The following is a 16,174-nucleotide window of genomic DNA, read 5'->3' as shown; positions in this document are numbered from 1 at the left end:
AACCTCCAACTCCTGGGCTCAAGCGAGTCTCCTGCCTCAGCCTCCCAAGTAGCTGGGACTACAGGCGCCCGCCACAACGCCCGGCCATTTTTTTTGGTTGCAGTCATCATTGTTGTTTGGCGGGCCAGGGCTGGGGATTCGAACCTGCCACCTTAGGTGTACGTGGCTGGCGCCTTAGCAGCTTGAGCCACAGGCGCTGAGCCTAATTATTATTTTCAATCAAGGCAGTTCATTAGACATATAAATAGCTGTAAGACTTTTTAAGTACACATGAGAAAAGTTCTTCACCACATGTATCATGAGTCAGAGTTCAGAAAATATGTTCACAGAAACCCAGATCTTCAATAAATATTTGTTGACTTGACGTATTGAGACTTCAGAAGACAAAAAGATAAACATACGTTTAGTATCAGCCCATCAGATCTCATGCGGCATTTAAGTATATAATATTACACTTTTTAAGAAGGATATCAACTAATGCCCTAAGTAGCTTCCCACTTAAATAATCCCCACTACCTTCATCAGGTAACTTTTAATAAAGCCATGGTATTTCAACCTCAAATAATCAAAAGTTAGGCATTTGCCTACAATATCCATTCACTGCTCAGACAAAACAAATGCTAATGTAACTATAGTGTCTTTAAAAACAAAACAAAACAAACCTCAACTTATACTATGTAGCTGTATGTTACCAAGCAGCCGGGTTAGCTCTAATATTGGCCACACCAAGGAAAAGTTGTCTTTTTCCCTTTCCTGAGGCCGATTCCTCCCCCCTCCCCTTTAAATTCAGTTACTACAATTCAAGAAGCCAACTAATTAAATTCTGAGCTCAGTATAGCTTTCTAGCAGAAACCACAGTACTCTAGTACAGCGCTCGAGGAAAAGGTGTCTTAAAGGCTGTGCATTAAAAGCTGCTAGGGATCCAGCCGCTTACATTTCTTGAAAAGAACAAACCACACACCAGTTTCGCCAGCTGTGCACCTTAGTGGTCGAGACCGCGAGCAAAAGGCAAGATTATTAGCTAGGGTTGACAGGGGTGGGCGGGAGAGCAAAATAATGTAAGACAGGAGTCCCGAGGCTCTACGGGTTGTGGAGGTTAGGAAAGGGCCTGTTTAGGTTAAACTCACACTTCGGCAAGAAAAGAGAAGATGGAAAAAACAAAACAAGAAAACCCAACAGCGAGCCGACCGCCGAGTCCCAGCGTTCACCACCGAGCCGTTACACGCAGCAGGAAGGCGGGCGTGCGTTTTCTTCCTCGTCCCGCCTCCCCAGAGACGCCAGCCCAGTCCTTTCCCCTGCTTTTCACCCGGGCCGGGTCCAAGGGCAGCCCCCGCCGCCCCGCCCCCCGCGCCGCGCCCGTCCCCGGGTCCCCTCCGCCCCTCCTCCCCCGCCCGGCCAGAGGCGGCGGCCGCCGCCGGCCCTGGGGGGGGCGGTCCGCCAAGTGAGCCGCTTTTGCGACGCGGTGACAGCCAAATGGTGCGACAGGAGGATCTCTGCAGCCGCGGCCGCAGCGCCCCGTACGGAGAGGGGTGAGGCGGCTCCTGGCGTCGCCCGGAGGGAGCGGCTGAGCGAACAGTCCCCGCGCGGGCGGCGGCGGCGGCGGGCCGGCGGGAGGAGCCCGCTGCGAGTGCCCTCACTCCCCGCCGCTCTCCATGAACCGGGCGGAAGAAGCCGCGCCTCCAGCCGGGACTGCGCCTGCCATGAATCCCTAGGTTTTTTTTTTTTTTCTCTTTCTCTCCCTGCTCCTCACCCCCCACCCCGAGTCCCGTCCCGCCTTCTCCCGTCGCCAGCCGCGGCCGCGTCCAGGTGCGGAGTCCAGAGCGGAGCGCAATGGCGTCCAACCCCGAACGGGGGGAGATTCTGCTCACGGAGCTGCAGGTAAGGGCTGCGGCCCGGGCGGGACGCGCGGCGGAGGGGCCCGGGAGAAAGTCTGGCGCGGGGTCGGGGACGGAGGCAAACCCTGCGGCCGCCGCGCCCCTGGCCCGCTAAGTGCGGAAACTCGAGGATGTCACTCGGGAACCGCTTCTCCCGGGCACCGGACCCGCTCCTCCGCCGGAGCCTTGGCCTGCCACCGCTTCGATTTGATTCTACCTAGTGGAGGGGACCGCATCTCTTCTGGCTGCCTGTGCTGCAGCAGGCGTCTGCTCTCTGTCGGTCCCTGGAGCGGCCACCTAGCTGCCCCTTCCCCTGGTGTCAGATCTGACCGCGAACGCCCCTGCGGCCCCTTCCCTCCGCCTGGCCGGGCCTCGCCCCTCCTTTCCCCCGTACGCTGCTCCTTAAACTCGTTTGAATGATTCCCAAGCTGTTTTCTCGTTCTTTCCCTTCCCCTCAGACTTTGCACAAAGAGCGCCCCCATAACTTCAGCCCCCAGACAAGTTTTGGTGTGTGTGTGTGTGTGTGTTTTTTAAATGAGTCTCACCCACCGCTTGGTTCGCGTCACTAGCTCCTTCAGGTGATTGAGTTTCTTTCCTCTGATTTGAGGGCTGTCTTTTTTCCTTTTTTACCAAATGATAAATGGATAGACCTTTTCTCTGCTAACTCTTCTCGGATCCGGAAGCCCAGATGTTGATGCTTTTCAGACTTTCATTTTCCCTCCCATTTGAACACCAAAGAAAGAACTACAGAAGTTGTTTACAAATGAGAAAGCAGTCGACATAGGGAAAACATTGAGCACCACATGTGTGCAAAAGATAAGAACGAAATAGCTCCCTTAATTAGTTAAGTCCATGTCGAGTAGCGATATTATTCTTTTCCATTACCAGCTAAGTATTTGATGATGTAGGCACGATTTTTGTTTTGAGATCTCTGTGGTGTATCAGGGGACTTAAGCTACCCTGTAGGGTTTATTTTTCATCAATTGGAGTGTTCCAGGGATGTCTGCATCTTAATTTTATCAGATGTTAAAATGTTAAAATTCCGTGCTTTTTTTTGGACTTAGTTTTGTTTTAATATAGTTATCTTTTAGCTACTCAAAGATTGAAGGTGGGAGTTAACAGGAGAAAATAAATGCTTGTGATTTTTTGTGGGTTGAACAGTTAATTTTTTTTAAGACAATCTAGAAACTCGAGTTGATTGTAGATGATGACAGAGTTAAATATTGCAACTGTGTCTAAATTCTTGTTTAAATGCATTTTTCAATTGATCCCTATGTAAATTTGGTTTATTTTGCAACTAGATGGAAGCTTGAAGCCATTGCCATTATACTTGATATTTTGCTACAAAAAATGGAGATTTCAACAATGTACATCAGTGCACTGTTGCAAATTTCGGATCCTTTGGAATTGCAAAGCTGATTTCACATAATTGAAAATTTTGCTATGTAGTATTTTAATTACAGTTACCCTTTTATGAGCCGGTCTTAACAGCACACTACATTTGCTAAATGAATGGGTTTTTTTTTTTTATTAATTTACTGTGGCTTTTAAAATGAAGATGATTTGAGGCACATTGGAAATACTTTACATTGCCTTGTATTAAAAATGAAAACATAAAATTTGGTATTGACTGAGAAAAAGCAATTACAATAACAGCAACTTTTTTTTTTTAATTGCATGGTGTTAGAATTATGAAATGTTTGGCTTTCTGTTTTGTAGAAAGTTGGCATAAATGACTTAGCACTGGAACTAAAAACATTTTCATGTTTATTAAAATATAACTTTTAGTATCTTGTAATAAGATCAGTTTTGGCAATGACAAGGAAGCAGGTCAAAGACATAAGAAATTTTAAATATGACTACTTAGAAATGGGACCAAAGTAGGGGAACTCTTAATCCGAAGTTAGACTTTTAAATAAGCTAAAATATAATACAGAAAAGAAATAGTTCTTATTAAATGTTACCTTATAGGCTGTCATGTATATTCAAGGCATTTTTCTTGTTTAATTGCTAATTCTAATAAAAGTTATTACATTTACACTTTATCATGTTTATTGAAATACTTGAGATTATTATTTATATCAGCACATAGTAGTCATAAGATTTGCTTCACCAAGTATATTCATCTATTCAAACATTTGTATTGTTTGTTTCTTAAATTAGCATATAGTAACCAAATATTTATCAAACATTTGTTTTGAGAATCAGTTTTTTAAAAAAGCTGCTAAATTGTTTGAATTTAGTTGAAAAATTGTCTAGTATGAAGTTCTTAATGCTTTTCTGCTATATGGGTTTTAAGTATTTAAAAAGTTCTGTAGCAAGTTTTAAAATGTATTTGATAGTTAAAAACTGTTACTTTGCTATATATCTTGTCTCAGGAATACCTATATCACTGTGAAAGTTTTATATTACAATCTAATTTTAATAAAGTTGAACCTATTTAAAAAATCTAATTTTTCATTATTCAAATTATATGGCAGAATATGAAATACTTGAATACTTGGAATTGGTTTATTAAAAGCCTTTGATTGTGAAAAGATAAAACTAAGAAAATCTGAAATTACAGTATCCTTTTAAATTACTGCTATCCTTCTATAAAGTAGTTTGACTTTTGCTAATAATTTAGGAGGCTTACTGTAACAAGGAAACATTAATAAAATGCACACAAACTTTGATGGGTAGAGGCTTTGGGGAAGTCTAAGGAAGAATATTTCTTGTAGTAAAAATAGAAATAGACTGTTTAAAAGTATAAACTTAATTGCCAATCTCTAATTTTTATCTCTGATAACTAATTTGTTATTTTGTATGTTCTTCTTTTTTATTTATGAAGTATAACTTAGCGAGATACTTTTATGAGGCCGAAGAAACTAAAGTTTATTTCCAAGGAAACTGGGCTAATAAAACCTATAAGAATCTCAAAATGAAAATGTTGGCTACAATAGTAATTTTGCAGTATGCAGAACCAAATATTGAGCAGCATACGGGTTAAATTAGCTTGATTACTGGGAGATTCATCTTCATCAAAATGCCCAATAAATTATTGGGCTGGGAATCTTAAATTTCATTCTCAGCAGAATTTATTTAGGTAGAGGTAACTTGCTGAAGTGAAAAACTATAGTTATTAACCTTAAGTTATAGGTGTTAATTTCAACAGCTAGTTATGGAATCTCCTACCAAAGTTATACTGGATATAAAGATGGTAAGATGGAGTTTTGCTTTCTGTGAGGGAGTACAAATAACATTTTTGTATTATTTGCTACATACTATACATTGTACTTAGTACACTGTACACCTTATTTGACCTTCACAATAATAAGGAGGGTGTTGTTATTTTCATTTTATGGATCGGGAAACTAAGTTCAAGAATGTTAAGTAAAATGCCATTGGTCTTGTGAGTCTGAGTTTGAACTCAAGTCTATATGTTTCACATTATACCATTCTTTATAGTTCTGTGGAACCATAAATGCTTTGCATTCCGATGTTATAGTTGTGTGAACTTTCTAAAAATTGGCTAAAAATGTTAATATAAGCATTATGCTACTTGTTAGATCCCTATGCGTGTATAACAAGGAAAAAGAATTTCCACATTCTATTTGGTTCTGTAATTTTGAACTGTTGTATTATTGTGAATAAGGTGAAATGTTCCACAAGAATATTGGTACAAAGGCTTTACTTGTTGCAGGCTTTCTTCATTTAACAATTATTGTTTTTGATAAAGATGTCAAACATTTCCCCAGAACTTCCAGAAAGATTTAGCATTTCTATGGCATTAACTTTGCTTTAAAATTTTAAGCTCAAGTTAAACTTAGCACTGCATATGGCACTTAGTAGGTAATCACTGCATTGATGGGAAGGTTCCATTTGTCACCTAGGATGAGGAATGTCTTAACTGTCTTAAGATAATTGACCTATGAAATTACTTAGTTTGCTTTGATTTACATTTCTGATCCCTCTCCCAGAAAATGTTCCCTTGAAAAGGGATTTGTGTAATAGTTACGTTACACCCACCTATAGCCTACTGATAGTTTATTCATCAGATGGGAGATTAGGAGGTGGAGTCTTAATTTTGAAATGATAACTGGAAAATGAACGATGTAGCTTGGGGAGATAAGATTTCAGGGTGGTTTGTGATCTGAGAATACACCAGGTGGATAAGACAGTTTTTACATTTTTTCAAGTTATAAGCAATGCGCATTTATTGTAAAAAATCTAGAAAATGCATAAAAGTACAAAAGAAAGTTAAGAGTTGGCTTGTAGTTCTGTCACATAGACATTACTGACAAACTTCCAACTTAAAAGTCCCATGGCTTTAGAAACCATTTTCTCTTTTTTACTTCTCTATCTTATTTTACTTATTAGAACTCTGAAGAAAAAATGAGGGTTTTTTTTTTTTTTTTTTTGAGCCACACTCTCACTTTGTCGCCCTTGGTAGAATGCTGTAGTGTCATAACTCACAGCAACCTCAAACACTTGGGCTCAAGCGATTTTTTTTGCCCCAGTCTCCCAAGTAGCTGGGACTACGGGTCCCTGCCACAATGCCCAGCTATTTTTAGAGATGTGGTCTCACGCTGGCTGAGGCTGGTATCAAACCTCTGAGCTCACGCAGTCCACCTGCCTCAGCCTCCCAGAGTGCTAGGACTGTAGGCGTGAACCACCACACCCAGCCTGAAAAAAGGAGTTTTAAGACAGAACTAGCTACAAGTTTTATAGCTACTGGTGCTAGATAAGTAAGTATAATTATAATTCCCTTTATTGACTTTTTAAAATTGCAAAGTGTTTTGATTTTGAGTCATTGCTTTGTGATATAGTTAAGAAAAATACAATATGGATTTAGTAATAGACAATAATGATACATACCAACAAGTCTTTGAATAGTAAATCAATAAATGTAGTTTTTCAGTTTAGATTTGATTACTGCTACTTTGAATACTTCAATGTTTATAATTTGCAAAACATATTTTTCTGAATTAGACATATTAAGTAACTCGCTAAATATTTATTGGCTGCCTAGGTAAAAGTCTCTGTGCTAAAACTAGCGTTATTAAATGATGGCTCTGAAATCATGTTTTCCTATCATCTCTCATTTGTGTAATAGAGATTAGATCTAGTCTCCTGCAACTCCTGCCATTTGCCTATGGTCAGTGTTGAAATAAGGAGAGGTACTGACACCTTCCACACATTATCTGTTTACCCCAGAGCTTAGCATCTGATCGTTGGGTACCCTGTCTGCTTTTCAAGTTTGGCAATGGTAAATTTTGATGTTATTCATCGAGATATTCCCTGTGTCTACTTTTAAACAAAGGGAAAGAGTGGAGCAGTGGTTTGTAAAGATTACTGTCACTTAAAATAATGTTACTTCCATAAGTGACATTTGAGTAAAACACTCAATTCCTAGTAAAATGTATTGTGTGAAATAATTATCAAATGTCTGTTATTTCAAAAGCCAAACTTACTCTTAATTAGAATAAAACAAAATATGACATTTAATATGATTAACTTTTGATATATAGCAGAGTTCAAATTTTGACAAGGTTAAAAAGTTGAAAACTAGTTAAAAAGCTTTAAAAAGAAATTTAGAATGGGAGAAACCTACTGATGAAAAAGTAATTTCTAATATCTTAGTAAAACAGATCTAGAGCATCTTATCTTAGTTTCTGTTAATTTTATCTGATATAATATTATTTGAAATTACCTCTATTATATTTTTTCAATCTCAAAAAATTAAATTTTTAATTAAATTTTTTTCACATCATGTACATAAGTAATATCTATAAAAAAATTAAGACCAGAAAAGACTAGGAACTATGTACTTGAGGATAAACATCTTCGATTTAAAGGTGAATGAATGTTGAAGTCCACATAAAGGTGAACTGATACACAAGAGTTATATAATAGATATTCTTATTAAAATTTATCTATTTTAGAAATTTGGCAGCAGTTATTGTATCTCATTGGTGAAAACTTTACTGCCCTGGCTCACAAGTATCTTAATTTATTGGAAACTAGTTATGACAGAATTTGGAATTTACTTTTGACTATAGAAGACATACCATACAATACATGTGCTGAATGTCATATGTTTTGTACATGAATCATTGTTTTCCCTTCCCTGTAGTTGCCACCTTAGGGATTCTCTAAGGAGATGATTATTCTGTGTTTCAAAATTTTCGTTGAATAAATTTCATACAACTTTTAGATTTTTTATTAAACCCATAAGTACTCACAGACCCCCCCAACCCCCCACCCAAAAGCTAGGAACTTAACCTACTTCTAGTTTTCCTCTAGTCTATCCTTCTGCCTCCACCTCCTTATGAACCCACGGAATCATCAGATTGGGTCCTGTGTTCATTCTCTTCCTCATACAGTAGTCTCTCATTATCTGCAGTTTCAGTTACCCATTGCAACTGTGGTCTGAAAATAGGTAAGTATAGTATAATAATGTAAGGTAACCTTGAGAGAGAGGAAGAGATACCAAGTTCACATAGCTTTTTCTTCAGTATATTGTTACAGTTGTTCTATTTTATTGTTGTTGCTAATCTCTTACTGTATCTAGTTTATAAATTAAGTATAGGTATGTACATATAGGGAAAAACATAGTATATATAGGGTTCAGTATTATCCATAGTTTTAAACAGCTGCAGGAAGACTTGGAGCTTTTGCAGATAAGGGGAGACTACTTTGTATACTTTTGTTGGATATATAATTCTAAAGTCTTTTAGTTTTATGTAATTGTGTTGAATATAATCTTTTCTAAGTTCATTTTTTCACTTAAAACTAAGATTTATCTGTGTTATATTACATGTTGCTATAGTCATTTTAATTGCTGTATAATATTTCAATGTAAAATTCATTAATGTTGGGTATTTATCTACTCTCTTGTTGGGCAGTTAATTTCTGGTTTTTGTAATTGTAAACAAAGATACCATGGACACTTTGTGCCTATTCTCTGTAGTATGTATGTCAGAGTTTCTCGTATGCCTAGAGGTAGAATTACTGCATCACAGGGTAGGTGAATGCTCAGCTTAAGAGATGATGTTGAACTTCCAATATAATTGCACCAGTGTCTGTTCATATCAGCAGTGTGTGAGAGAGAAAAGATCCTTTGGTTATCCATCCTCTCACCTCCAACACTTGATACTGTTTTTTAACTTTTATGACTCAACAGGGTATAAAATGCCTTTTGTAGTCCTAATGTGCATTTTCTTAATTATCACTGATATAAGATGTTCTTTTCATGTTTCCTGGCTGTCTGTGTTTCTTTATTCCGTAGTGACATTCTTGTTCATATCTCTTAACTATTTTTATGTTTTTCTTACTGACTTATAAGTGTTCTTTATACAAATCCTCTCTATGTCTTGTAAATGTCTTCTTTCATGTTCTAACTTGTCTTTTTCACTTTGTTTTCAGGGGCTGTGTGGGAAGGACAATTTTAAGTGTTTTACCTTTCTTGGCCAATATCCAGAATCATTTACACCGTTATGATCAGATAAGCTTTCATTAAAAATGTATTGTATATTTGATATAGAAAGTAAAGTAATATAATTTATGCCCTGCAAATTTGTAAATAACTAAATGAACCATAGAAAGTTGTATAAAATATTATATTGCTTCATACATACCAGTCAAATGCTGATTGACTCAGGGTAAAGAAGCAAAGAAATAGCAAAAATTATACATTTAAGTAGTTCATCAACTGCTCATTTTCTGATTCTGGATCTTTTTGATGCAAAATACTTACTAGTAATTAATATTTTGCCCTATTGTTTGAAGGGCATTATATTCCAAGTATAGGATTATGTGAGTCAGTTGTTTAGGTGTTTGCTTTGCATGCTAAAAAGTGCTGAAGTTGATCAGATTTAATAATGAGTGTAAAACAAATATTAATCTTCTCTTGTACAATTTACTGATATTTAATAATTTGCTTATTATCATACCTACAGTTTTTTGGTTATTGCTGTGGCATCATCTGGTGAAAAAAAAATCTTAGTAATGATGAAGTTGGATTTGAGTTTCCTCAACTTAACTTTCCTCCCCTCCCCTCTCCTTATCTTTTCTTTCTTTCCTTCTTTTTTTTTTTTTTTTTTGAGACAGAGTCTCACTCTGTTGCCTGGGTAGAGTGCCATGGTGTTGTAGCCCACCACAGCATCAAACCCTTGAACTTAAGTAATCCTCTTGCCTCAGCCTCCACATAGCTGGGACTACAGAGGCCCGCCACAAGGCCTGGCTAATTTTTCTCTTTTTACTAGAGATGGGGTCTCTCTCTTGCTTAGGCTGGTCTTGAACCCCTGAGTTCAAGGATCCACCACCTTTTGCCTCCCAGAGTGCTAGAGTTACTGGTGTGAGCCACCGTGCCCATCCTCCTGCTGAGTTTTAAGGAAAAAATTATTTCACCTTGTTAAAACTATACTTTCCTGGACTTCTGCTTCCTTCCTTTGGAATATCCTGTTATACTCTTTGCAAGATGGGGCTTTCCGTTCTCCCTCCCCCCCACCCCAGCTCTTTGCTTAAAAATAACTTCACATCTCATATTTTTATTATATTCTTTAATACTTGTCCCCTCAAACTTCTTTCTTTTTATCATCACGCTCTTAAAGAAGTGTCTTAGTTGTCTTTATTTTCTACCATTTATTTAACTTATTTACATATGACTTCTGTCTAAATTATTTTTGTTGACATTATTTTCTAAATATATCAGTGATCTCCTGCTCCTTCTAGTCTTTGGAGGCAATTGGTACAGCTTCGCTTTCTGAAACTATTGTTTAAGTTAAGCTTCAAGGACCTTGAATGATATTGGTTACTTTTCTTTCATCGTACCTCCCTCTATTTGCTACTGTTGCTTTCTTTTGATAACTCTTTTGCTACTTTAAATGTTCAATTTGTTTTTTGCCTGTTTCCTTTTAAATTTATTTTTCAGATTAACCATAAGAATCTGATTAACCCCAATACCTTGTTTTCTAAGAGTTGAAGAGAAGAATAGAAACACAAGAATTTTTTTATTTATTAGAAAGCTATAGGGTATGTATCCTGTGAATACTAAATAGGAAAGTGGATGTTTTATTTCTTTCTAAGGCTACATGTTCTCTTTTCTATTCTTCCTTAAGTGTATGTAAGTACTTTATAGTTTATCTCTATACTGGTTCTCTTTGCTGTCCTTGTATGTGGCTCCTAACTGGCACTCCTAACTTCTAAATCTGCATTAACTCAACTCCAAAAATCCAGTGCCCGTAATCTGTCTTTCTTTCTGTGTCACAGTAATAAATTTTTGATTGGGAAAATCTGATTGGCCCTACTCAGTCAGTGGAACATACATCCCTGATCCAGTCAACTCTAACAAGGGAGAGGTAGAGTATGGAGTACCAGCATGGCTGCAAGGACCCTCATGTGAGGTGGGGATAGGAACTATTCTATGAGAAAGGAGTATATGTAGGTTGGGAAAACACCATTGCTTTCCATTGATATATAGACTTTCCATGTCCAGCCCCTGTCATTTCTTTCAGATTTTTCTCCCTGTGGATCTACACTCTGGTGTATTAAACCATTTGTTATTCTTTGAACTACACTGCTTTTTTATACCCCTGTATCTTTGCATATATGCTGTTCCAATTTTAAGAATACTAATATACCTTGTCTGCCTGAACAGTATTTGACAAATTGAACCGTCCTTTAAAAAATCTAAGAAAAATATATTCACTGAATATATAATTATATTCATATGTAACCAAGTAAAAACAGGTAAGATGTGTTTTTGATAAGTAAATATAGTGAATTGGTTATATAAAATTTTGTAATTTAGCTGACTTCCCATTTGACAGCTTCTCTTATTGAATCTATCACTTAGGATGGTTATTAATTGTTAAATTATATATGTCTCTACCACTTTCAAGAGTGAAATATGTCTAACTCATTTTTATTTCCCTAGTAACTGGCATGTGGTTTATGTTTGATAAATGCTTGAATAAGTAAATGAACAGATTCTTTTTTTTTTTTTTTGATGACTAGTCTGTCAAACCTGACTTCTAAATTTGTAAAGGCTATTCTTCGTCCTCTAGTTGCCCGTGCTAGAAGCCTGCTGGTCAGTTTAATTTTACTACTGCCTTATACTCTTCCCTTATATATCTTATATATCTTGAATACATTCATTATTTTGCCAGTGTTCAAGTATGAGCTCTCATTGTCATTTGAATGACAGTGATGTTTTGATATTTCACCTTTATCTCTTCCGTTTCATTCTGTTTTTATTTAGACTGTGTACAGCTGCTAGATTCCGAAGTTGCCCCTAGCATTTAGTGACTCCTTACTGCCTATGGGGTGTAGTCCTAATTCCTTAGCTGGACAATCCAAGCTGTCATTGTAGCCTCAACATACTTTTCATTCTTAACTCTTAACTTGCGTAAGCAGCTTATTTTTTAAGCACATCATTATTAGTAATTTTTCTTCCCTTATATTCTTGTTCTGCCAACTGGAATGCTTCTTTAAGGCCAAATTCAAATTCAGCTTTTTATTCTTTTCCTTATTTTCCCCTAGTGTGTCCAAACTCCCCTCAAAATTTAAATAGACTATTTTCTATCTCATGACATTTATCATACATTGCATTGTACTGTAGTTTGTATCCTACCTCATTTTGTCTACTAGGTTTAATGCCTAAAATCTTTGAGGAAAATTACTTTATACCTTCATCTTATCAGTCCTCAGCAGAGTAATTCATACATAGCAGCTGCTAATTAATGTTTATTGAATAAATAACAGTTTCATGTCTGAAAAGCCCTCGTTTTTTAATTTGTCACTTAAACCTTTTTCTACTTTTATTTTAGTATTTATGAGGGAGCAGAACTGCATTACATTATTTTTCCTGAGCCACTGGTAGGTACATAATTTTAAGTTTATTATCTTAAGTCATATAATATTGTGTTCTTCATCTCAGACTGAGAATTTTCTGCCTGCCACAAGAAACGTATCACTACACATAACTGAAACAAGTAATAAAAATAAAAATAACATTATCAATATTAAAAACAAATGACAGCTAATACATATTGATGTTATTTAATCCTTAGAACAACTCTATTGAAGTAAGGCTTTTATCTCCATTTTACAGGCAAGAGAACTAGTGTTTAAGGAAGTAAAACTTTCTAATAAGTTAAATAACTTCTCTGTAGTTACTATAAAAGACCTGAACTGAGATGCCACTCCAAGGTCTCTGTCTTTGATAGCACAAGTTCCTATTAACTCTTATACTCTGTTGTCTCTCTCTCTCTTTTTTTTTTTTTTTTTGGCATTTTTCTCTGCCTCTTTCCCTATCCCTCTTCCAGTAACCATAGCCTGTCAGCCTGTCTCCTGTCTGCTCAGGTTAAGACCTTAGCCTTTTGCTTTGTGCAGCATTCCTTTCTGTCTTGTCCTTTCCCTCAGCAGTGCAAGTACTTACTTTTCTACCAAGACCATTCATTATGACTGGCTCATTGATCTGAAGGACAAATTCATGCTAAAATCTTGCCTTCAGGCTCTAGGTAAAATAGGTTTGAACCCACAATTTTGTACCTTATGGGAATTCCAAATCTATCCAAGAATTCTGTGATTCTGGCAGCCTCTGCTTCCTGGGTTTTTTGCTTCTACACATGTTTATAGACACATGACTGGTTTCAACAAAAATATCCACATTTCGCTTGATCCTTTCTGCACAGAACACCCAGTTTCATATCCTATGCCTAGTTCTTTTCTCCTTATCTTCGTGTCTGTGCTTCAACCCTCTCTTTCTTATGTGCCCTGGAAACACCTACTTTTTCTCTCCCTGTAGGGAAGAACAGTTCAATTCAGTTCCCTCAAATTCTTACTCTCAAACTGCATAGCCAAAGACATCAAGTGTTCAGCAAACAAAGGAATTTTAAATGTTGAAATAAAGTTGCCAGATTATACAGCACCTTTATGCCAACGTGTATAGAATAATAGAATATATATTCATACATTATCCTTAGTGTGAAAATATGAATAGCTCTGATTCATGACGTTGTAGTTGTAAGATCCTTAAGCCTTTCCTTCCATTTGAGATTTTATCATTTCTGCCTCTTTTTACTTCTTTCTTTCACTGATGTTAAAATGTATTCTCTTTTAAGATATGAAGATAATTAATGGTAATATCTTAACTGGCAAAATTAAAAGTCAGTTTTATATATTTGCCAAATTTCTTTTTGGAAATTTTCTGAAAAATTTCAAGGCCTTGTTGAAATCACTGGTTTACTAGGTAACTCAAGTTTTGGAATCACACAGGCCCTGGTTTAAATCTTACATTTGTTACATAGTAGCTCTGTGACTTTGTGTGATTAAGCTCCATGAAGTACATTTTCTTTATAAAAGTGAGGATAATTTTTGATGTCCACGAAGTGCCTAGTATATAGTAGACAGTAATTCTTCTAGCTATTGGATTTAAATGTTAAGATTACTTCGTTGACAGGCTGGCTTAAGTTGGACATAAAAGACCTATATACTTAATAGGTTAATTTCTCTTCTGTTTTTTGTTTTCTTCTTTGCTTCATGCAGGGTACAGTGAGGATAGCTATCTTAACGTATGGCTATTTCCATGAATAAAGAAATTATGGGTTGACAGATGATAAAGTTCTAGGATGGAGCTTGGGCTAGGTGGCTCAAACCTATAATCCTGGCCCTTTGGGTGGCTGAGACTGGTAGAGTGTTGAGCTCAGGAGTTCCAGACTAGCCTGAGCAAGAGCAAGACCCACATCTCTACTAAAAATAGAAAAATCAGCTAGGCATTGTGGCTGTTGCCTGTAGTCCCAGCTATGCAGAGGCTGAGGCAAGAGGATTTCTTGAGCCCATGAGTTTGTGGTTGCTGTGAGCTATGATGCCACAGTACTCTACCTAGGACAGTAGAGTGAGACTCTGTCTCAAAAAACAAACAAAAAAAGAATATATGGTATGTTATTTGTACATTGTGCATTATAAATACTGAGCTATGCCACAATTTGGTGACTTTGTGGAGGAACTTAAATTCAGATCCAGAGGCTTTGGGCATTTTATAAATTTGAACTAAAAGTATATGTCTCCAAAGTCTGAAATGGTCCTCCACATTGAAATACTAGAGAAACATGTTTGTGGTAGGATGCTTCTGAATATTAATAAATAATATAGACTCTGTAATTGGATACAGTTGAGCATTGTGCAAATTATAGCAAGTGTCCAATTGTTTATTGCTTATTGCATAGCATAATTGAATTTCCATTTTGTTGCTATAGAAACCTTATCTTTGCACTGCAGCATCAGGAGAATGTTCATTTTACTATAAATTCATGTTCTGGTATATGATTTCATTGTGTTAAAACCTCATAGAAACACTACACAAAATTCTACACTTAGTTTTGGTTTTCCTTTTTAGGAATGTCTTATAACCAATGAAGAACTTTAACTTTAAATATCAGACCTAAAGCAGCATTTCTTGCTTTACAAAATCTCTAAAAAAGATGGACTTTCTTTTTGTTTTCTTTGAGGTTGGCAAAGAGGCTGGTTGGTATGTAATTATTTTATTATAATACAGTGGTTAATTATAGAGAAGGAACTGGACTTGGCTATAAAAATAAAGAGAACCATGCTGAAAATAAGAATAGTATTACTAGTATCAATATCACTCTATATTTATGACACATATTTTGAGTTATAAAGCACTTCACATTTATTTTATTTGTTTAAAAAAAACCAACCCTTTGAGTTAGGGATAGGAGGTCCTGTTATACTCAATTTATAGATGTTCCTATCTCTTCAGCTAATGTTTGCTTTGATGTGAGCCCTTATCTTCTGACTCCTGTCATTTTAGTTCTCTGTGCAATTCTATTACCAAATTTTAGAGTTGTATATTTTTCTTTTCATATACCTAAAGGACATTTAAAAGTTTTTAAGCTATGTTAAAAGTGATCATGGAAAACTTCCCGAAGAGAACCAAGAATGTCAGTAAGGGGAATATATAATTTGCCATCTAGTTGTGAGTATTCATTCATTCATTCATTCATTCTTGGCACAGTTAATGGTAACATAAAGATGTCTTAGAGGTGTGCTGATTCTAGAAGTAGTAGTGTATAACTTTTAGAGAGTTTAAGTTGGCTCAGCGCCTGTGGCTCAAGTGGCTAAGGTGCCAGCCACATACACCTAAGTTGGCAGGTTTGAATCCAGCCTAGGCCCACCAAAACAACAATGCCGGCTGCAACCAAAAAAAAAAAAAATAGCCGGGCATTGTGGTGGGCGCCTGTGGTCCCAGCTACTTGGGAGGCTGAGGCAGGAGACTCACTTGAGCCCAGGAGTTG

At 36.8% G+C, this 16,174-nt stretch overlaps 1 protein-coding gene across 3 annotated transcripts in view; it reads left to right on the top strand.

The window, feature by feature from the left end:
- The first annotated feature begins 1,370 nt into the window (after window positions 1-1,370).
- PKN2 (protein kinase N2) overlaps window positions 1,371-16,174 on the top strand; it is a 138,154-nt gene continuing 123,350 nt past the window's right edge. For 2 of the 3 annotated variants that reach the window (XM_003784175.3, XM_003784173.3), the window contains exon 1: window positions 1,371-1,878. In XM_003784175.3, the coding sequence (XP_003784223.1) occupies window positions 1,831-1,878 (48 nt within the window). In that variant the 5' untranslated portion in view covers window positions 1,371-1,830. Of the gene's footprint in view, window positions 1,879-12,701; window positions 12,735-16,174 lie in introns of those variants that run through there. The other variant, XM_023509802.1, reaches the window with a different exon arrangement.

The sequence above is a fragment of the Otolemur garnettii genome, unplaced genomic scaffold (assembly GCF_000181295.1).
Source record: "Otolemur garnettii isolate 467f Iridium unplaced genomic scaffold, OtoGar3 scaffold00010, whole genome shotgun sequence".
Classification (NCBI taxonomy): domain Eukaryota; kingdom Metazoa; phylum Chordata; class Mammalia; order Primates; family Galagidae; genus Otolemur; species Otolemur garnettii.
The sequence above is the reverse complement of the archived record's forward strand: the minus strand, read 5'-3'. Positions and strand labels throughout refer to the sequence as shown.